Below are 17,306 nucleotides of genomic sequence, written 5' to 3'. Positions count from 1 at the left end.
GATATTCTGTATGGCTCGGGCATTGCTTCAAACCTTTTTCCAATCTGACCCAGGGTTTTTGCTTTGTCAAAACATGGAGAAATAGTCTTTGTGCAAAAGTTAAGACCTGAGAACAATACAGTTATGTTACATACCAAAACATTTCAAAGCCATGTGCCTCTTTGTGGAGATGTTTTTTACTGCTACTTCAACGGCTGTGTCTGCATCAAAAATAAAATAGGTCTTTAAAAAAAAACCCTTTAAAAAAAAAAAAAGAAAGAAAGAAGAGAACGGACTTTCCCCCAAACAACAAGCGATTATCAAGAAATGCAGTTGACCGCCACCTTATCGAATGGTAGAAAGCCACGTTTGTCGGTGGGCATTTTGACCCTCTTTGGAAGCGTCCCCGCATTTACGGCTGCTTCTCCGAATGGCAATGCACCCAATTTCACATTGAAAACATTTCAGTATCAATACTGTCTCCCTTCAGAGCTCCCCTCAATAACCCCAAGGAAACTTCAGTCAAAAGATACTGTAGCTCTTTTCCAAGGTCTGTGCGTCTAAGGGGAGCTTGGGAGGAAATGGCTCATTGGGCAGACTATGGCTGGAGCGTCCCCGGCAGGTTTCAAAGCAGCTGATAGCCAAGAGTCCACGGATTTGGAAACAGTTATTAAAAATGCCTCTGCTGGCCCGGCAGTGCTATCCAAGGGGTCTGCTTTGGGAAGGGTTATGGAGAATCACATAAAATGCACACTTAAGCGGCTCGTTTGGTCCAGGGACGAAGACAGCGGTAAGTCAGCATGAGGGTATCTGATGTACTTAGCAGGACATATGTAGCTTACTAGCTAAGACAGATGCACATATTCTGTGCGTGGAGACATAAAGCCCATGAAAACAGATACAGGGTGGAGATAAAAACATGCAGACCCTATATAAAATGAAAGCACGGGGAGGGCAACGACAACAACAGGGGGGGGGTGGGAAATCACACTGAAGAAATGAAACTTTGTCGTCAAGTTAAACAGCCCTCATTAAAGGGCTGTATTAAAAAGCTATCAGGCTGCACTAAATAACGTACGTCTGCGGACAGAGACGCGCGTGCAGGCAGTCTGATAAACCGGGCCAATCCTCAGCCGGCAGAAATCAGTGCAGCTCCACAGCTGCAAGTTAAAATACACCCATTTCCGCCGGCTGCAATGCTGGGAGTCGCACGCCGATGTCTGCAGAGTGCGAAGGCTGTCCCTAGAGTCCCTTACGCCGCTGGGAGATGTGAACGACAACCCCTTTGGGATGCAAGAGTGGTAAATGAGTGACCATCCTAGGCAGGGCTTTGAAAGCTGTATGCCTTAAGAAGGCTAATATATTAAAACATATCAAAAGACATCGTTTAAAATGAGCTTTGGGAGGGAGTAATCGTACTGTGCTCTTGAGAGCAAGATTCGGTTTCCGAGCCTGGGTTAAATGCCTCAAAAGTTCAAAGGCCACTTTTTAGTACAAATGTTTCCTGCCATGCCTGTGGACTTGCTGCCCAAGCTCTTTTTTGCACCGAATCTATGCAGAGATCTTATTATCTAAAATGCTTTTTATAGGGAAAATCAATTATGCTGAATTCTTGTCTCCCTGCTTCCCACTTCAAGGCTGGAATTGAGAGAGGCCGAGAAGACGAAGGAACAACATCACCTCAGTCAAAGGAAGAAAAGGGGTGGGGGGGAGTGGAGGGGGATCCTATTTTAACCATTTATCACGCACACTGTATCGCTGCGCCTAGCCCATTCCTTGGATACACATCGAAACCCAGGTGTCTACTCATCCGCACGTCTTCTCACCCACGGCTCACGACCTACTTGTTCTTCCTCTAGAGAAGCAGTGCAACATCAGAGGAGTTGAATTAAGCTGGGATGGGCAGGGATGAGGCTCATTGCTTGTCGATTTTAGCGAGACAAACACATTTTTGAAGTGAATAAATGTGCACAGCAACGCTTGGGACTTCATGTCTAAACTTTAGAGATGGACCCAAAATACAAGATTCACATAAGGGCTCAAAGACAGCTTCCCTTATGTCAGGTGCTGGGGTCTGGGGCAGGGGGCTGTAACAACAAGGCAGTCACAAGTTCAGTTTTGGAGCTCTCCTAAAACTCAGATCCAGGGTCCTGGCCAGGGCCAATCGCTAATAAAAAAGGGGGCTGTTGGCTCCATTTATCTCATTCCATTAATCAGATTAGGAGGTTGAGGCAGACTACGAGCTTCAATCAAACCAACTTCATTCATCGGATTATGAGATGGTTCCTGGAGATCGGAAGGAATCCAGAAAAGATTCCTCCTGTGGGACATGCACAAAAATCCCTCTCTGTGCTTTTTTGCTCAGAGTTTCTATTCTGAAACTTCCAAAATTGCTATTTGATTGAGTCTAGGGCTTTGCATAAGAAAAATCAATGTCTCAGTTCTAGTCACCTTATAATTGACTTAAAACATGCCCTTTTCCATTCTACACTAAACCCCACATTCTTACTGTTCTGTACTAATTTCATGAGGTTTCTTGACCATAATGATGGCTGTGATAAAAACTTAGTCTAGGCAAAATGTCTTACTGAAGCTGGACACAAGATGTGGGGCTTGTTGTTTGAATACAGGATTTTAGCTCAAGCCTGCTCTATTCCTGGTGAGGGACCCAGATTAAAAGAGAGAAACTGTCTTTGGCTGTGCAACCTGGGATGCAGAGTGAACGAATGCAAGGCACTGCGTATTTCCCAACGTGTAAGAAAGCACGTGTGCCTCCAAAGAAACAGCTTACAAATACGCAGCTAGGAAAGGGTTCCAAGGTTTGCAAGATCACGTGAATGATTATATTTTTGGTCAATATAAAGTGAATATGGGTCAACCATATCATATTTAGGCCAAGATACACAATGTAATGGAGACGTTTTAGCAGATGAGCATATTGATGTGAACTTGAAATTATATATTGCCAGATTCTACCCCTATATGGTTCCACTGACTTTGGCAACAATTCACTGGTAGTACTGCATCTGGTAGAATAACAGGCCCCTGGCAATGAACGGTAGCATCAAGTCTTCAACCGTGACTCAATGGAAGAAAGAAAATCAACCACAAAGAAATACACTTTGGGGGACTGCGGTTATATGGTCCATCTATACATGATGGACTATGATCTATATAGCATTTGGAAGCTTATCAAATGCGCATGCCAAGGGCTTGCATATCAATGGATTTACTGGCCACAATTATTTTTCGGGGGGAGGGGGGGGAATTCTTACACTGGCTGGCAATTTTTGCATGACAAAGCTGAGCTCAATAGTTTTATAGAGACTTCTCTCCTTGAGACAGACACCCCTCCATAAATCAAAGTGTCAGCAATACTTTTTATTTTTTTTTAAATGCCATGGGGAAGCCACGACACAAGCTCAGGAGCTGTATTTCCAATATACATGTTGTGGCTGCTCAAAAATGAAACTTTGTAAACAAGAGAGGGCACTGACCACAAACATTGCATGGGCTGATTTTTTTTTAGTCAGAGCTTAACAAAAATTGCAATGGCAAAAACATCTGTTTTGGCTTTTTTGCATCTAGGCCAATTTACGCCTTTTTTTGGAATTAAATGTGTATCCGGGCTGACAGCTTATATACAACAGACTCCACTTAAGATAGACACGGGTTGTCTGGATAATTGGATAACAGGGACGAAAGCTGGTTTCCCAATCAAGTTGACTTGCTGTGTGACTAGAGCTATCATTCAAGTCATATAGAAAGTAGATTTTTTTGGTCCTTTTCCAGACCTGGTTCTTCTCCCATCCACTGTCCGACAGCCCTTGGCATCCAGCCTGACTCATAGATGGAAAAGACTCATTCGGCCATCTAGCTCATCTCCCTGCCAGCGCATGATTGTTTCTCATGTTCCTAATGTCTGCCAGTTTGATGCTTTCTGATACCACCAGAAGCTACGCTGACTGCTGTTAACTAACAAGTATCTAGCACTACTGACCAAATAATACAGCGCTGCTGCTGCATTTCAAAAAAATGGGGTAGGTAAGAAACCAAGAATTCATTATTCAATATCTACGGCATAAAATGGACCTCTGGATTGTGAGCGTGTGTTTCATCTGTACTATTTTATTGTATCAATCCTGATTACTATATAAATCTACATGCCAGCTATGTCCTAACAGTTAAGGCATTAAAAGAATCTATTTATCTCATGCCATTAAGTGCATGTCAGAGACAATTGAGCACTTGGTAATGTCTCCCTGTTCTTTCTGCTGTCCATTTTTACTTCTGTCCACCCACTGGTACTGAGCCCAAAGCAGCAGCATGTAATTTTTTGACTCTGTGCGAGCTGCTTTTATTCTTGTGCTTGGTTCACGTCAGATTTTGAGGCATTTCAGGAAATGTTTTTAAGATCACTTTTAAACTTTGCACCAGGAAAGAACTCACAGAGCATCGACCAGGATTAAACCCATCACTTCAAGTCCAAACAAGTCACTTCTAGGATAATTTGAGCTGGGGATGATCCATGATATCAGTTGGGGTCCAGTGCAGAACTATAAATACTTATTTGGAATCGGTAATCATATAGAAAGTGATCGGGTGTGCAAGGAAACCAATGTATGGTGTTCCTCAGTGCAGACATCCTTGCCATCGCTCAATCCAGCTGACTGGGCAGAAGGGAATTCTAGCAAGTGAGAGCCATGCTAAAATATGCTGGGGCTTTTTTAAAGACAGTTAGTTCAGCCTAGGTCTGTTAAGATGTGGGCAGCTTCTTGGCACTTACAATAATGCTTCTTCCTACGAGCCAACAAGGACACTGCTTTTTCAGATCAGGGGCAATCGACCCTCCATTCATCTTTCTTCTACTTGCCAGCCAACATATAGATGCTAATGCTTTAATGTGATACACAGCTGTCTGGCAAATGGCTGGCTGCCAGTCTGTCTGAGAACAACCACCCCGCGTTAATGATGCTGGATGATACCCTGAGCAAATGGGGTCTTCCACGTGTCAACGGCGTGGGATACAATACTACACAAAGCCACTGAGGACTGGCAAGGGGGATAAGTTCAAGCGTTGATAAGGACTGGGAACAGAGAGCCCTCAGCAACCTGTTTTGCTCATCTGCATCACGGCCAATTTGACAGGATTGCCGCTCAGAGTCCCCTTTCCTGAGAAGAAAATCTATTACTGATTAGAGAAAATCCTGTAATAGGCACAAAAAAAAAGTAGAGAACATAACAATAAGGGGGTAGAGAGGTCACGCCTACAATAAATCACAGGAAAGCTGGGTAATGCCCACATTGCCCATTCCTGAGCTACGATGTGCTTACAAGTGGCACGTACTTTCCTCTGTAGAAACCTGATCTACGTGAAGGTTTAAGGGCATTTGTACGCACGCTTGCACCGCAATGCCGGCCACTTCTAAAAGCACCGGGCGCTGCAGCACATGCAGTTGTATAAGCCACAAAATGCGAGTCAGCGCTGAGAAAATGGCAGCGGCATGCTTTGGCACTAAAACACATCATTTTCTGTGCGCGGACGCACATTTTGCTGCTCATATAACTGCATGTGATGCAGCACAGCGTGCGTCAGCTTGATTAATCAAGTCTGCTCTGACGCGCCGGCTCTCTGGTGCGTCGCGGCGTGAAAACGTATGTGTATAAATGCCCTACGTGCCTGGCGCGGGGGAAGAGGGAAGAAGGGAAAAGTCTCTCAGGATGACCGTCAGCTCAATGAAAGCTTCCCTCTGAACATGGCTCACCTTTGCTTTCAGCCTTACAGCACTTCTGCAGTCTACAGATCGTGGGTCTACTTTTCATCTTAGTTGCATCCATGAAACCCCACCGGAGCTGCCCCCCCCCCAATCAACAGGGTTGCACTGATGAAACTGAGAGGACGGCAGAGCCCCACGTCACTTGCTTATTGTCTGCTTTACCACGTGCAAACATCACAGTCTTTGGGAGCGCTTACGGTAACTTAAGTAACATGCATCAGTTTCTACAGCACGAGGCTCCAGGGAAATTACCCTTAACCATGGAGCGGTCCTGCACGCAGAGGTTCTCGTAAATGAGAAGATTATATTTTTGACCCTTTCCAATCAGAGCTCTTGCAGTTCCCGTGCTTGTGAGCCAGGTCCTAGATCCGAATTAAGCAGGCCAGAGTGCAAGACAAGGAGGTGTGTGCAAAGATGGCTTTCATTTCACTTCTGCAGTCCCTTGACCCTCCTGCAGCTTAATGATGGCTGTAGATACATCGTCAGGTTGTAAGAGCCCCGTGTAGCTAAGGGCAAAGGGCAGAGGCCTTCCAACAAGGCTGCCCTTATTGCTAGTCATTTCTCTTTTTTCCCTGCTGTGCTGGTAGCAGGGAGGCTGAGTGGTGTTTGAGCTACGACGTTGCCTTTACAGTGCTTGGAAGAGCCTCCTCAAATTAGGATAGCTCCTCCCTAGGCCACTCAAGCCAGTTTTAGAGCCAAGCTACTCCACTGGATGCATGGTGCAAAAGCAGTCACGGAAGAAAACCTGGCCCCTTTTCTCAAGGGTCACTAAGGCCTGTCTAAGACCTAGGTGAGGGCCAGGGACCAGTCTGCACCAACTGCAGTGTCATTAGCCACCTGTACCTAACCTTTGTACATTGCCTTGGCCTTTAGAGCAGCCATTGTCCTACAACAGGCTGGGAGAGAGCTGCCAAGCACACAGGCTGGGAAGAGGTTGCTCTTCTGAACTTCCAGTGGCTGGTGTCAATGAGCAATTCAACATATAAAGCATTTGTCCGCTCAGAGCACTTGGTAGATTGGGCTGATTAAGCTGCAGAGCCACCCTTTCGAGTGCTGCTATCCTTGTCCTTCAGATGAGGGAACCGAGTCAAAATGACTTGTCCAGGAGAGCAAGTAAGCGAGAATAAATACCAGTGCTGGAATGGGAGCCTGGGACTGGTGCTTCGACTACACCTTTCTGTCAACTACCAACTAATTTGATCCCATCTTCACTCAACAGTAGCAGATAAGTGAGGCAAGGATGGAAACGGTTCAGGAATTTCAAATGCGGGATATAAAGGTTGTTTCTGAACCAACCCAGCAACCACGTTATTTATCTGAGCCAACATGACGGAGGTCAAGGCCTGATTTCCCACTCTCAGCATCGTCTTCCTCAAGACGGCAGGAGCTGGCGGCACCATGGTGGCAAAGCTCGGATGGATCGTCTCGTGCTCCTCAACAGTGACTGATGGGGCTCAAGTTCAGTGCTCTAAAGTGGGACTAATGATCAAAGGGGACTAAAGAGAGGTTGGTGTAATGAAAAACCCTCAGGAGTCCCCCAGGGATAGAGCTGAAAACAAGAGCGCTTCCAGTCTACAGGGCCCTTATAGGATGTCAGTAGGCTACAATGTTAGGTCATTACTGGCGTAGTTCATTCTCATTTCCCAGGCATCTTGCCAACACAGTGACAAGTGAATTGGCAGCTGATGTTAGAAGCTACCACTGATATTAGCTGCCGGTCTCAACACAAATGGGGCATGGACCAAAGATGGATGCGGCTTTTCTACTAGAGGGTATTTTTAGAACAGTCGACAAGAACGAAGAAAATAAAAACATCATAAACTCAGAGCGTTAACGTTGCATAACGTATCCTATCCCCGGGCCCCCTAGGAGCAGCATAATCTTGGAAGTGCCATTCCGCTTATGTAAATAGATGGTGTGATTTATCAATATAATGGACAGTGATGAAGATGGATTAATTTGGATTACAGAACCAGCACTTTACAGCGGCTTTATGCAGAACACATAATTACACACACAAATCCTAATTGAAACATTGTTTTGATTGTGGAATGAACGAGCAGCAGCGTGCAGGAAGCATCTGATGCTCAGGGGGGCTCATCGCCACAGGACGAGACCACAGCAGGCTGGCGTTGCCTTGAAAGGCACCTCGAGGACTGGCCCTATTCTGTCCCTTCGTCATGTTCTCTCTCTAAAGGACAACACCCGGGTGTGCAGAAGCCCCTCACCACCACCACCAAAGAAAAAAGGAAAGCAAAACTGTAACGAGTTTAAAAAAAAAAACAAATCACCATTGTATGTGATCTCTGATCACACCTCTTCTTTGTACCTGTTCCTGATCCCACTATGTCCCTGCTGGGCGACTCGGACATGGCATCAGCCAGACGCTCCCGAAGCCCCTCCTCGGTGTGCTCGATGGAAGACATGTGACGGAGACCGAAGCTCTCCGGCCAGCTCCCGCAGACTTCCAGCAGGGTCACGCTCCGATCAAAGGCACCTTGAACAAAAAAACAGGAGACACGCATTGGCGAGGGTAGGCACCAACACCGAAGTGCTGTCCCGCGACTTGTCCGCACGGTGATAATTTATGAGAGAGGAGGCGCCATTTTGGTCAGGCGCTCACCATGTACCTGGAAGCGGGGGTTTGGCCCATTCATTGAAATCACAATGGTAAAACATGCATCGACAAACAGCCACAACGAATATAAAATCTTGGGCCATTCAAAAGCAACACTTTTAACTGTCAGGTTAAATTTTGTAGTCAGCAGAACTACACTAGGGAAAATCCTGCTTCAAATGAAACAGATTCATATCCCCATTTATTTAAAAAAAAAAAAAAAAAAAGACTATAACCAGTTTTTAAAAACAATCTGTATTTTCTTCCCCTGTGCAGTAGATGAACTACGTTCTTTCCTAGCGAACCCAGTTCATCTTTGCTAAAAGCCACAATTTGCAATCCATTTTACTTTCATGGGTCAATTCGACACTAATATATTTGGGCCACCAACAACTATTTTGGAGTGGGAAGGGGAAGGTTAATTTGGTTTTGGAAAATATCTCCCGGCTGGAATTAAAAAAATAAATACATAAAAAACAGGGGGTGGAGCGGGGACTTCTCTCCTTGGTCTAAGGATCTCTGCAATTTTTTTGTGTTTCTACAAAAATGACATTTTAGGCCAAATTAGGCTTAGCAGGGCCCCTTTAATCAGTGATACAGTACTGAAGATATTGGCTGCTCAGATGGAGTTAAAGTATCTAGAAGAGACGCTTAAAATAATTCCTTAACTTGCTGTTGTTTCCTAAATCAAAATAGTACAGGATGTTCTCCTAAATGCAAAGATTAGATTCTGAATCCATGATCACTTCAAAGTACAAATTAAAATTATTCGACTTTATTATACAGCAAGTCTTCTGTGAAGGCCTACTTTAAATCATTCCCACTTGGAACAAGATTACAGTTATGCTTTGTTGCTTCAAGCACATACCATTTACTCAACTATTAGGTAACTGAATATGCAGCATTTAATGTGCCTGGTTTCTGCCAGCCTACAGAGGGGAAAAAATGCAAATGCCAATGTTTCTCAAAGTTAAAAGTACATGAAACACGTCCTTGTTATCAGGCCTTTGGTTCTCCCCTTTGATCAGCCGTCAGAAACTATCTACACTTGTACGCTGTGACTGTACAGCTTCACAGCACACTCTCTGCCAATGACAGGTGGTAATAGAAAGGGTGAGAGACCAAGGCCTGCGGCAGGCGTCCCTTCCTCTGATAACGTCCAAAGTACTGGGTGATAACCGTTAGTAAACACTCGGGCAGCCAGTTAATCCATACATCAGCAAAGAGGGGCAGATAATTTTGAACTCTAATGGCACGGACAAAAGCACAGGGGCTGGCATGCAGGGATTTATATGGGCTGCAACGGGGACTTCCGGCTCCTGAATTTCATCAGCGTGCGCAAACTTTGATTTATCTCTTTGCCTGGCTGCGGAGCAGATTCCTGGCACTAGACAACCATCAGCACTAAAAAAGACCTCGATGGCCCGGGTCTGGGGCTGGTGTGTGACCCGTGCACTTGAACTCTGGCCGCGCCCCAGGCTGCGCCTATAGGAGGGATGCCCAAAGAGTTCAACTTATTAATGGACCTCTCCGTCTTCTAGCTTGTCAGAAAGAAACCCCAAATAAAGCCTGTTTGAGAACATGCAGTGAGGCTGGGGAAGTCTGTATTTAAATCGATGTGACGTTTCCATGTCGTCAGGCTCCCCCTCCCCTTTTGTGTGTGTGCTTAATCTTCTCTTATCAGAACAGGGGGGCTGGGCTTCATGATCTGGAAGGTCCCTTCCAGCCCCGAACAACTGTTTCTCACTGGGGCCGAATCCCGAGCGGCCTCGCTCACCTGCTCCCCGTCAGTCCCTGTTGTGAGGTCCATGGAAGGACCCAGCTAGTTCCTACGGGACCTTTATTACCGAACGCAAACACTGATGAGGCGCAGGGAGGACTTTTGGAAGCTCCTCCAGGTCTTCCCTGTTGTGCTAGAGCGATCTAGTCTTTATTCAGCGTCAGCTCCTACTCCGAAAGCAAGAAACGAAACAATTTCTGCCCTTCTGAGCAGACATGTGAATAATAAGGCCAATGGCTTTTGAAGCGCTGCCAAGCTGACTGCATGCATGCACAAGCAGCAGCTCCGCAGCGCGCTGGTCTCCAGTTCCAGAGATACTTGAGCGAGAGCAAAAGAGACAAGTGGAGCATTACCTCTGCAATCAGGCCCCAAGAGCTGCCAGAAGTTTTTAGCAGCAACGTGTGAGGTGCAAGTGTTAATGTAAATGCAGGTTACGGGGATTAACTGCACAGAAAGCTTTCTTGTAAAATAAACTCAAAAAAGCTCAGGCAGCTCTCTGCCTTTCTCTTTTCCACCCTTTTCACTCCTTTTCTGTACTACATGTGCAAGATGGGCAACGTGTTTCATCAAGTTGAGTCACCCACCCAGCCCTCTGAATAACACCCCGAGGAGAACAGAAAAAGAGAGCTTTATGTCCTGTGCCGGGCTCCATAAATGGATTCGGACTTCATTATAACGCTGGCTTATTAAACCAAATGCACATAAGGAGCAACACACAGATGAACTGCAAAAGAGCTAAGGAGGCGAGACATTGGGCGGGAGCATGAAATGGAGCCTAATCTCAAACATCTGGGTCCTTTGGTACTGCGAGGCCCAAATCACTGCTTTTGGCCAGCGTCGAGGTAGAAAGCTAATCCTGAATTCCTTCAGGGGCAGCAAGCCTAGTTGCCATGTGCCTTTTGATCTCCCTGGCCACTGCCTCAGAAATCAAAGTCAGTCCTGGATATTTTTAAGCTTTTGGACAACGGTTCTGAGACGCTGCGAGCTCACGGATGGACTCGTTATTTCCGAGGAGCCTTGAGACGCTTTGCCTTTTGTGCCCCGCTGCCAGTGGCTCAAGCAAGCTAAGGGTATCATATTTTAACTAAGAGTGGCTAATCCAATCCCTGCTATTTATGAAATCGATAATCTCATTTTGCTATTTGCTCCACCCTCTCTTCGTCAACACGCCTTCCAAAAAAGTTCTGGCATTTCAGTGGGCAGCTTATCAAAATTATCATCAATGAGCAGGATATGGCTTATGAATATGATTTAAGACATTATTCTGCTCTCAAAATCCGCCAATGCAGCCAGAAGTTAAAGGCAATACCAATAAGGTACGAACAAACATGGTGCTGATTAAAGGGATTACAAAATGTTTGATGAAATGCAGACTCTGAAGGGCGTGTTTACTGACAAACTGCTGAAACCTTCCTGACAGCCACAAAAATAAGAGCATGATGTGTGAAATCAAGATTTTTCTGCTATGCTTCATCCAGTGCTATCATTTCTCTGGCAATGCACCAGGCTCCAATCCAGCACAAGAAATTTATCTGGGACCAGCAAAGCAAGGTACTAATTCAGCATCCAAAAATGACGGGTAAAATCTTGGTTTCGCAGAAGTCAATCTGAAAAGTTCCTGCGACTTCAAATGGGTCCAGCCTGTCGCCATATGGGCTGGCTTCTTTGAACTGAACAGAAGGTTTCTCTCTTTCCTTACATACTAGAGCTGGGACCACTGTGACTCCGGCCATACGTGGGTGAGACGTCCACTGTCCAACTCATGGGGCCAAGTCATCTGCAATAATACAAATACATGATGACAAGCCACACTCAACCTGAAGAAGCAGAGCTGGATCTTAAGTTTGCAGCTGGGGTCCAAACGCCTTGCTCTGCCGTTGTAGTACGTTTACCCTGCCCCAGGATGGCCTGGGGGTAATTCTGCTCCATGATACAGATGTGCGACCCCCTCCGATTTTAACAGAAAGAGTCTACAAGCAGAGTGTGCTTTTACGTACCTCATTTTCTTCACCCACTAGCTGTGCATTTTAATAACTCTACTGATGTCCTTACAGCTACCCCATTGCAAGTAAGAGCAGAATCAGGACCTATGTCTTTCACTTAATTCCTCAAATGTGCCAGTGGGCCGGTTTCTGTTATTATTCATCCCAAAATGCCTGGCTTATAACACTCCACCGGTTTCAGATATTCAGTATAGAAGGAAATCAATTTAAGTGCCACAGTGGGGGAAAAAAAATCCCAAGACCTTGGAAACCTCCTTTATTTTCACAGTTAATGACACCAACCAAATACCAAGAAAACCATATCAGCTCGTTTTCTTCCCTGAAAAAAAAATTAGTAGTAAAACACATTTCAAAATATTTTAATACTTCTAGTATGTTATTTTTCCAAGTCCAAATAGCTAAGCTGAATCTTTCACCCTGATTCTTTCATTCAAAAGCCAGGGGAAATTTTCTTTTCTTTTTGTGTGTGAAACCTCTGGCCAGCTTTGGTTAAAATATGAAATCAAGTAGCTCCATTTCCTGCCTTCCAAGGCACCGTAAATCAAAACAGAATCCAAGCTCCAAAAACACAGTTATGGGTCTATTAAATGGTTTGACAGTTTTGAGCCTCACCTTCCATGCCGCAACATCAGCATGAGGAAAATAACAGGGTAAACAGAGAAGGGAAAGGAGCCGCGAATTTTACCCAATAAAAGATGCGTCCCCGAAAGAGACATCGACTCCACTCCCATTGGCCGGAGAAGGCCAAGCCTGGAAGTGCTATCGAGAGAGTCCCCGAGGGAAAGGAAATGCTTCCCGTCACGGCGCAGTTACCTTCTCTGGCTAATTAAGCGACTTGGATGGTCTTTGAAGAGAGTCCCAGCCCATTCTGGACCGCAAATTTTGGTAGCCGCAATACGAGCGTCGAAAAGTTGGCTGTAAAGCTCTGAGCTACGAGACGGGTTCCCATGGGCGCGTATGGAACTTCCCTGCCCCAGGTAATGAGTCGAATTATAGCATATCACATTTAAAAGTTAATGCTTGAACTTTCCTATGGCGTTGCCAATTTACTTTCATGCCATAACTTTGTTACTCCAGGGGGACTGCAACAAAGCAGTAGCCTTTAATACTTACTTGAAGAGGGATCTGTGCAAATTCCCTTTTTGAAGCGTCGAGGAAATGGACTCTTCCCCGACCTGCCACATACTTAATGTCTACACCCATGGTCACGCTCAGCAGCATGCTACCTTTTTTCTCCCCGGTCCCTAGCTCGCAGATTCCTTTCTAATTCACGCGAGGCGCGTGCACTTCAGCTCGCGTGTGACGCACTTCACCCACAATTCACCCTCTCTCTCTCTTTTTAATAAATCAAGGGTAAAGTGTCAGCGATTGGCTTTGGAAGTGGTCGCCGAGACCACATTTGAGAGTAAGGCCATTTTCCTGTCATCTTTCCCTCCCACGGAGTTTCTTTTTCCAAAATGGCTCGTGGTTTTGCTATAAACAGGACATTACTCACCGGTCCTGCATCCTGCTTGTTCATTTAATTAATGTGTATTTTGCTGTCTGCGTGCTTAGCCTACAAGGTGATGAGACCTCTCAAATGCTGAAACCCTGGACAGCTGAGGCTGAGAGCGCCCCCCAGTCTCTTAGTAGCAGCCCATTTTGTTACAGGTGCAAATGCTATTTCCCTTTATGCACAGAGAAAACCAGCGCCCGTGTTGGAGGGAGAGTAAAATATAGGCCTGCAGTGGCACCGAAGGGCCTAAATACAGTGAAGCCACAAGTGTTTTCACTGCTGACAAATGGGTGCAGCTGGCTGGGTGAAGGAAACACATCAAAGGCTTCTGTGCTGCTGTCCGGGGGAGACCACCCGTTACGCTGCCCAGGGCCTTCCCCTTCCCATCCCTCGGCCACAGAGGTAACATCGCAGGGCAACGGACACTACAGGGCCAAAGCCACAGCACTTGCTGCGTTTGAACCTGAGCATCAGCAGAGCTTACGTCTCAGCTGGCTCCTCCAAAGCCACTGGCTAGAGTTTTGCAAAGTATTCAGTGAGGAAGTCATCAGGAACACTGGCCGAAGAAACCATCGGCTACTATGGCGATGGTTCAGATTTTAAAATGCGGATCAGCCACTGTGGCGATGGCTCGGGTTTTAACGTGTGAGCGGGACAGCAATTTGCAGAGCCAAGGCAGCGAGACATTTTCATAAATGCATAAATCTTCCCAAGGAGAAAACCACACACACAGGAAAGAATGTAAACTGTATGGTAAACTGCAGAACGAAACGTCTGCCGTTTGTTAATTTTCCTCCTGATTATCTGGCTTCTCTGCAGCACCAATGTTGCAATCTTGCCTTTTTTTAACAACCCCCCTGCCCATTCATTAAAAAAAAAAAAAAGAGTTTCCTGCCCGTTATATGAATAAGCAAAACTTACAGTTCTAAATCCAGGAGGAGCTTTGAAGTATGAAACCCATAGTCTATGAGAACTATGTTTTCATTAATCAAAGTAGATGTTTCTAAAGCCATCAGCTTTATCATGACTGGATTTCATATGTGAAACCCAATATACACACAGACATACACGGCTTGTCCTTTTGGATTAGTTTTGACCTTTTACTCTCCTTTCTAAAGGATCTGCATTTCCTCAGAGCAAGGCTGTCCTGCTTTACCACAGGATCAGCCAAAGGAGTCTTGACAAAGTACATTTTCAACTCCCAGCTTGTCCTGTCTGAGTGCGAGTCTGGCGTAAGGTCAAAATATAAATGCTTTAATGTATTTATTAAGAGCTGCCTTTGCCTTGAGCCCCCACTGCAACTTTGCCACTTGCCATCAAACTGACAGTTTTGGTGGTAATACACCTTGCTGCTGAAAGACAGATCTAGGTGGCTCTGGGCCTGTCTACACGTGCGCTTTAATGCGCATTAGCCTATTTAATGGGCATTAAACCGTCACACAAAAAACCCAATGCTCTTTTGCTAATGTGCATTAAAATAGGCTAATGGACCTTTCTCTAATACCCCACCATGGAAGTGCTAAATTTAATGTGCATTACCAAAAGCCCATAAATGAATGTGTAGACGTGCCCTCTGTGACGCGTATCAAACTGTGCACTGGTGAAGGCTGACACTAATAAAATGTGCCAACTAAACTATTATTATGGCAATCCAAGGGATTCCTTTATGGGATGCCCAAAAACCTTCCACCCCGACTTTGGAAAGGTGATGTAAGAGGGAGTGAGGGAGAAAAGGGGTCTTAACACCTTGAGGGAAGATGTGGTATAGGAGAACTACACAAAACATCCAAAACTGTACATTCAGTAGCCCCCCTTGGATGCTGTCAATGGGGACTGAAGTTTACAGTTTTCAAGTACCAAAAATATAGGCCTCTCCCACCTTGCCTATCCGAGTAACTCCACTAGCTGGCAGCAAGAGTAGGTTGTTATTCTCTCTATGAACTGGCAGCCAGAAGTGGATGATAAATGCCTATCCAGCATGTTATATAAAGAAGCCTATGCTAATGTACACAAGCCCACTTTCCCTCATCAGGAGGATTTCAATCCTTCGTTAAGTTTTGATTAAAGGTTAGAAGCAGTGATCCAAGTAATTGAACATAGCTGAAGACATGAGAAAGAAGATGAGGTAGAAATCCTTGGCTGGTATAAATCACCACGGCTCCCCTGAAGTTAACAAAGCTACGTTAATTTATATCAGCTGAGGATCCATCCCAGAGCATTTCCCTGGCTTTTTTAATGAGTCCTTGGATCCCCCAGCCTGTGAGTACTTGTTTGTGTATTATTTGGACAATTAGATGTCCAGGTTAGATTAAAAAAAGACACGATTGCTCACATAACATCAAATCCCTTAACACAATCTGAAGGATACAGTAACATTCAGAAATAAAATAAGTGCGTAACATTTGATATACCTTATAAAACAAACCAAAAGTGATCAGAATCATACTTTAATTATAAATTATTATTGGTCTTAGAAAAACCTCCCATAGCTTCATAATGACATTGATTACCAGGAGAGATTCTTTTTCCAAAGGACAAAAAAAAAAATACAGTTGCAAGTTCATCACCACCATTTCAATGATCAAATTCTTGTATATTTTAATGCCCTATGGCCTCTCAAGATCAAAGCAGACTGAGAAGGTCAAACATGCACCGCCTTTGCAAGACAAAACTATAGACTTCTGTCCTTTGAATTAGTTTGGTCTTAAGGACTGGACGTTTTAAAGTGATGGGTTATCATCGCTGGTGACTGTCAAAACTTTCGGAGACTCAGTTCACATTGGCAGGCAGAAGGTTTGATGCTTCCTCAAAAACTCATGTGATGTTCTCTGGACCCCCGCCCCCCCCCGGGGTTTGAAAATCATGTGAAAAGACTATATATATAGATATATATATAGATAGATAGATAGATTCCCAAATTTAACCAGTTGACAAAAGGTATACGTTTTGACTGAGTTAATTTAAGAACAAAAGTTGACACTTTTAAAGCTGACTAGGGGATTTAGACACATAGCTCACCCCATGAAGAGCTCAAAGATTTTATTTTGCCTTATTCCTAAAGTGAGAAGGACTCAATCTTATAATTGTGTGCGGTCCAAATCTAAACACGCTTGGCAAGTAGCTCTACTGGCTTTAGGGGGACAACTCCCTTGAGGTGTTCCCTGGATTAAGTCCCTCCTTTATAGCTACGTCTGCTCTTACTATGAGATAATACTGCTGCTTTCTATTGTATTTACATGCTAATTTATTTTTTAATTAATTCAAAAAGGGCCAGGAGGCATATTCCTGTCATTGCTGCACAGTGTAAAGAGATGTCAGTGCTATCGGAGGAGCTGAATAATATATCGCTGTACCTCCCTTAAAAAAACACCAGGATTTATCTTGCTCATTATCAACCCTAGAGCATATGCAAGTGCATATATGTATGTACAAAGGATGCATGCTGGATTACAACAGGATCATATCTGCCCACAAGTGAGGAGCAATCTGACAGCTCATCAGGGTTTTTTGGGATAACTGAGATCTTATATTACACTTTGAGACACAAGCGTGGATTTGTCATATTGCTTGAGAATTAGTGGTAACTGTGCGAGCCAGGGAATTTAATTTTGATTGCAATTTGTCTGAATTTAAGAAACATCTTAGTGTTGAAAAA

At 44.8% G+C, this 17,306-nt stretch overlaps 1 protein-coding gene across 7 annotated transcripts in view; it reads right to left on the bottom strand.

The window, feature by feature from the left end:
• BCAS3 (BCAS3, microtubule associated cell migration factor) overlaps positions 1–17,306 on the bottom strand; it is a 444,448-nt gene that overhangs the window by 18,034 nt on the left and 409,108 nt on the right. For 2 of the 7 annotated variants that reach the window (XM_019545665.1, XM_019545666.1), the window contains 2 exons: positions 8,086–8,253; positions 135–200 (listed from right to left, as the gene is read on the bottom strand). In XM_019545665.1, coding sequence (XP_019401210.1) covers positions 135–200; positions 8,086–8,253 — 234 coding nt within the window. Of the gene's footprint in view, positions 1–134; positions 201–8,047; positions 8,254–17,306 lie in introns of all 7 variants that reach the window. The other 5 variants (XM_019545667.1, XM_019545668.1, XM_019545671.1 and 2 more) reach the window with 4 other exon arrangements.

The sequence above is a fragment of the Crocodylus porosus genome, unplaced genomic scaffold, assembly GCF_001723895.1.
Source record: "Crocodylus porosus isolate Cpor-Errol unplaced genomic scaffold, CroPor_comp1, whole genome shotgun sequence".
Classification (NCBI taxonomy): domain Eukaryota; kingdom Metazoa; phylum Chordata; order Crocodylia; family Crocodylidae; genus Crocodylus; species Crocodylus porosus.
This window is presented reverse-complemented; position numbering and strand designations above follow the sequence as displayed.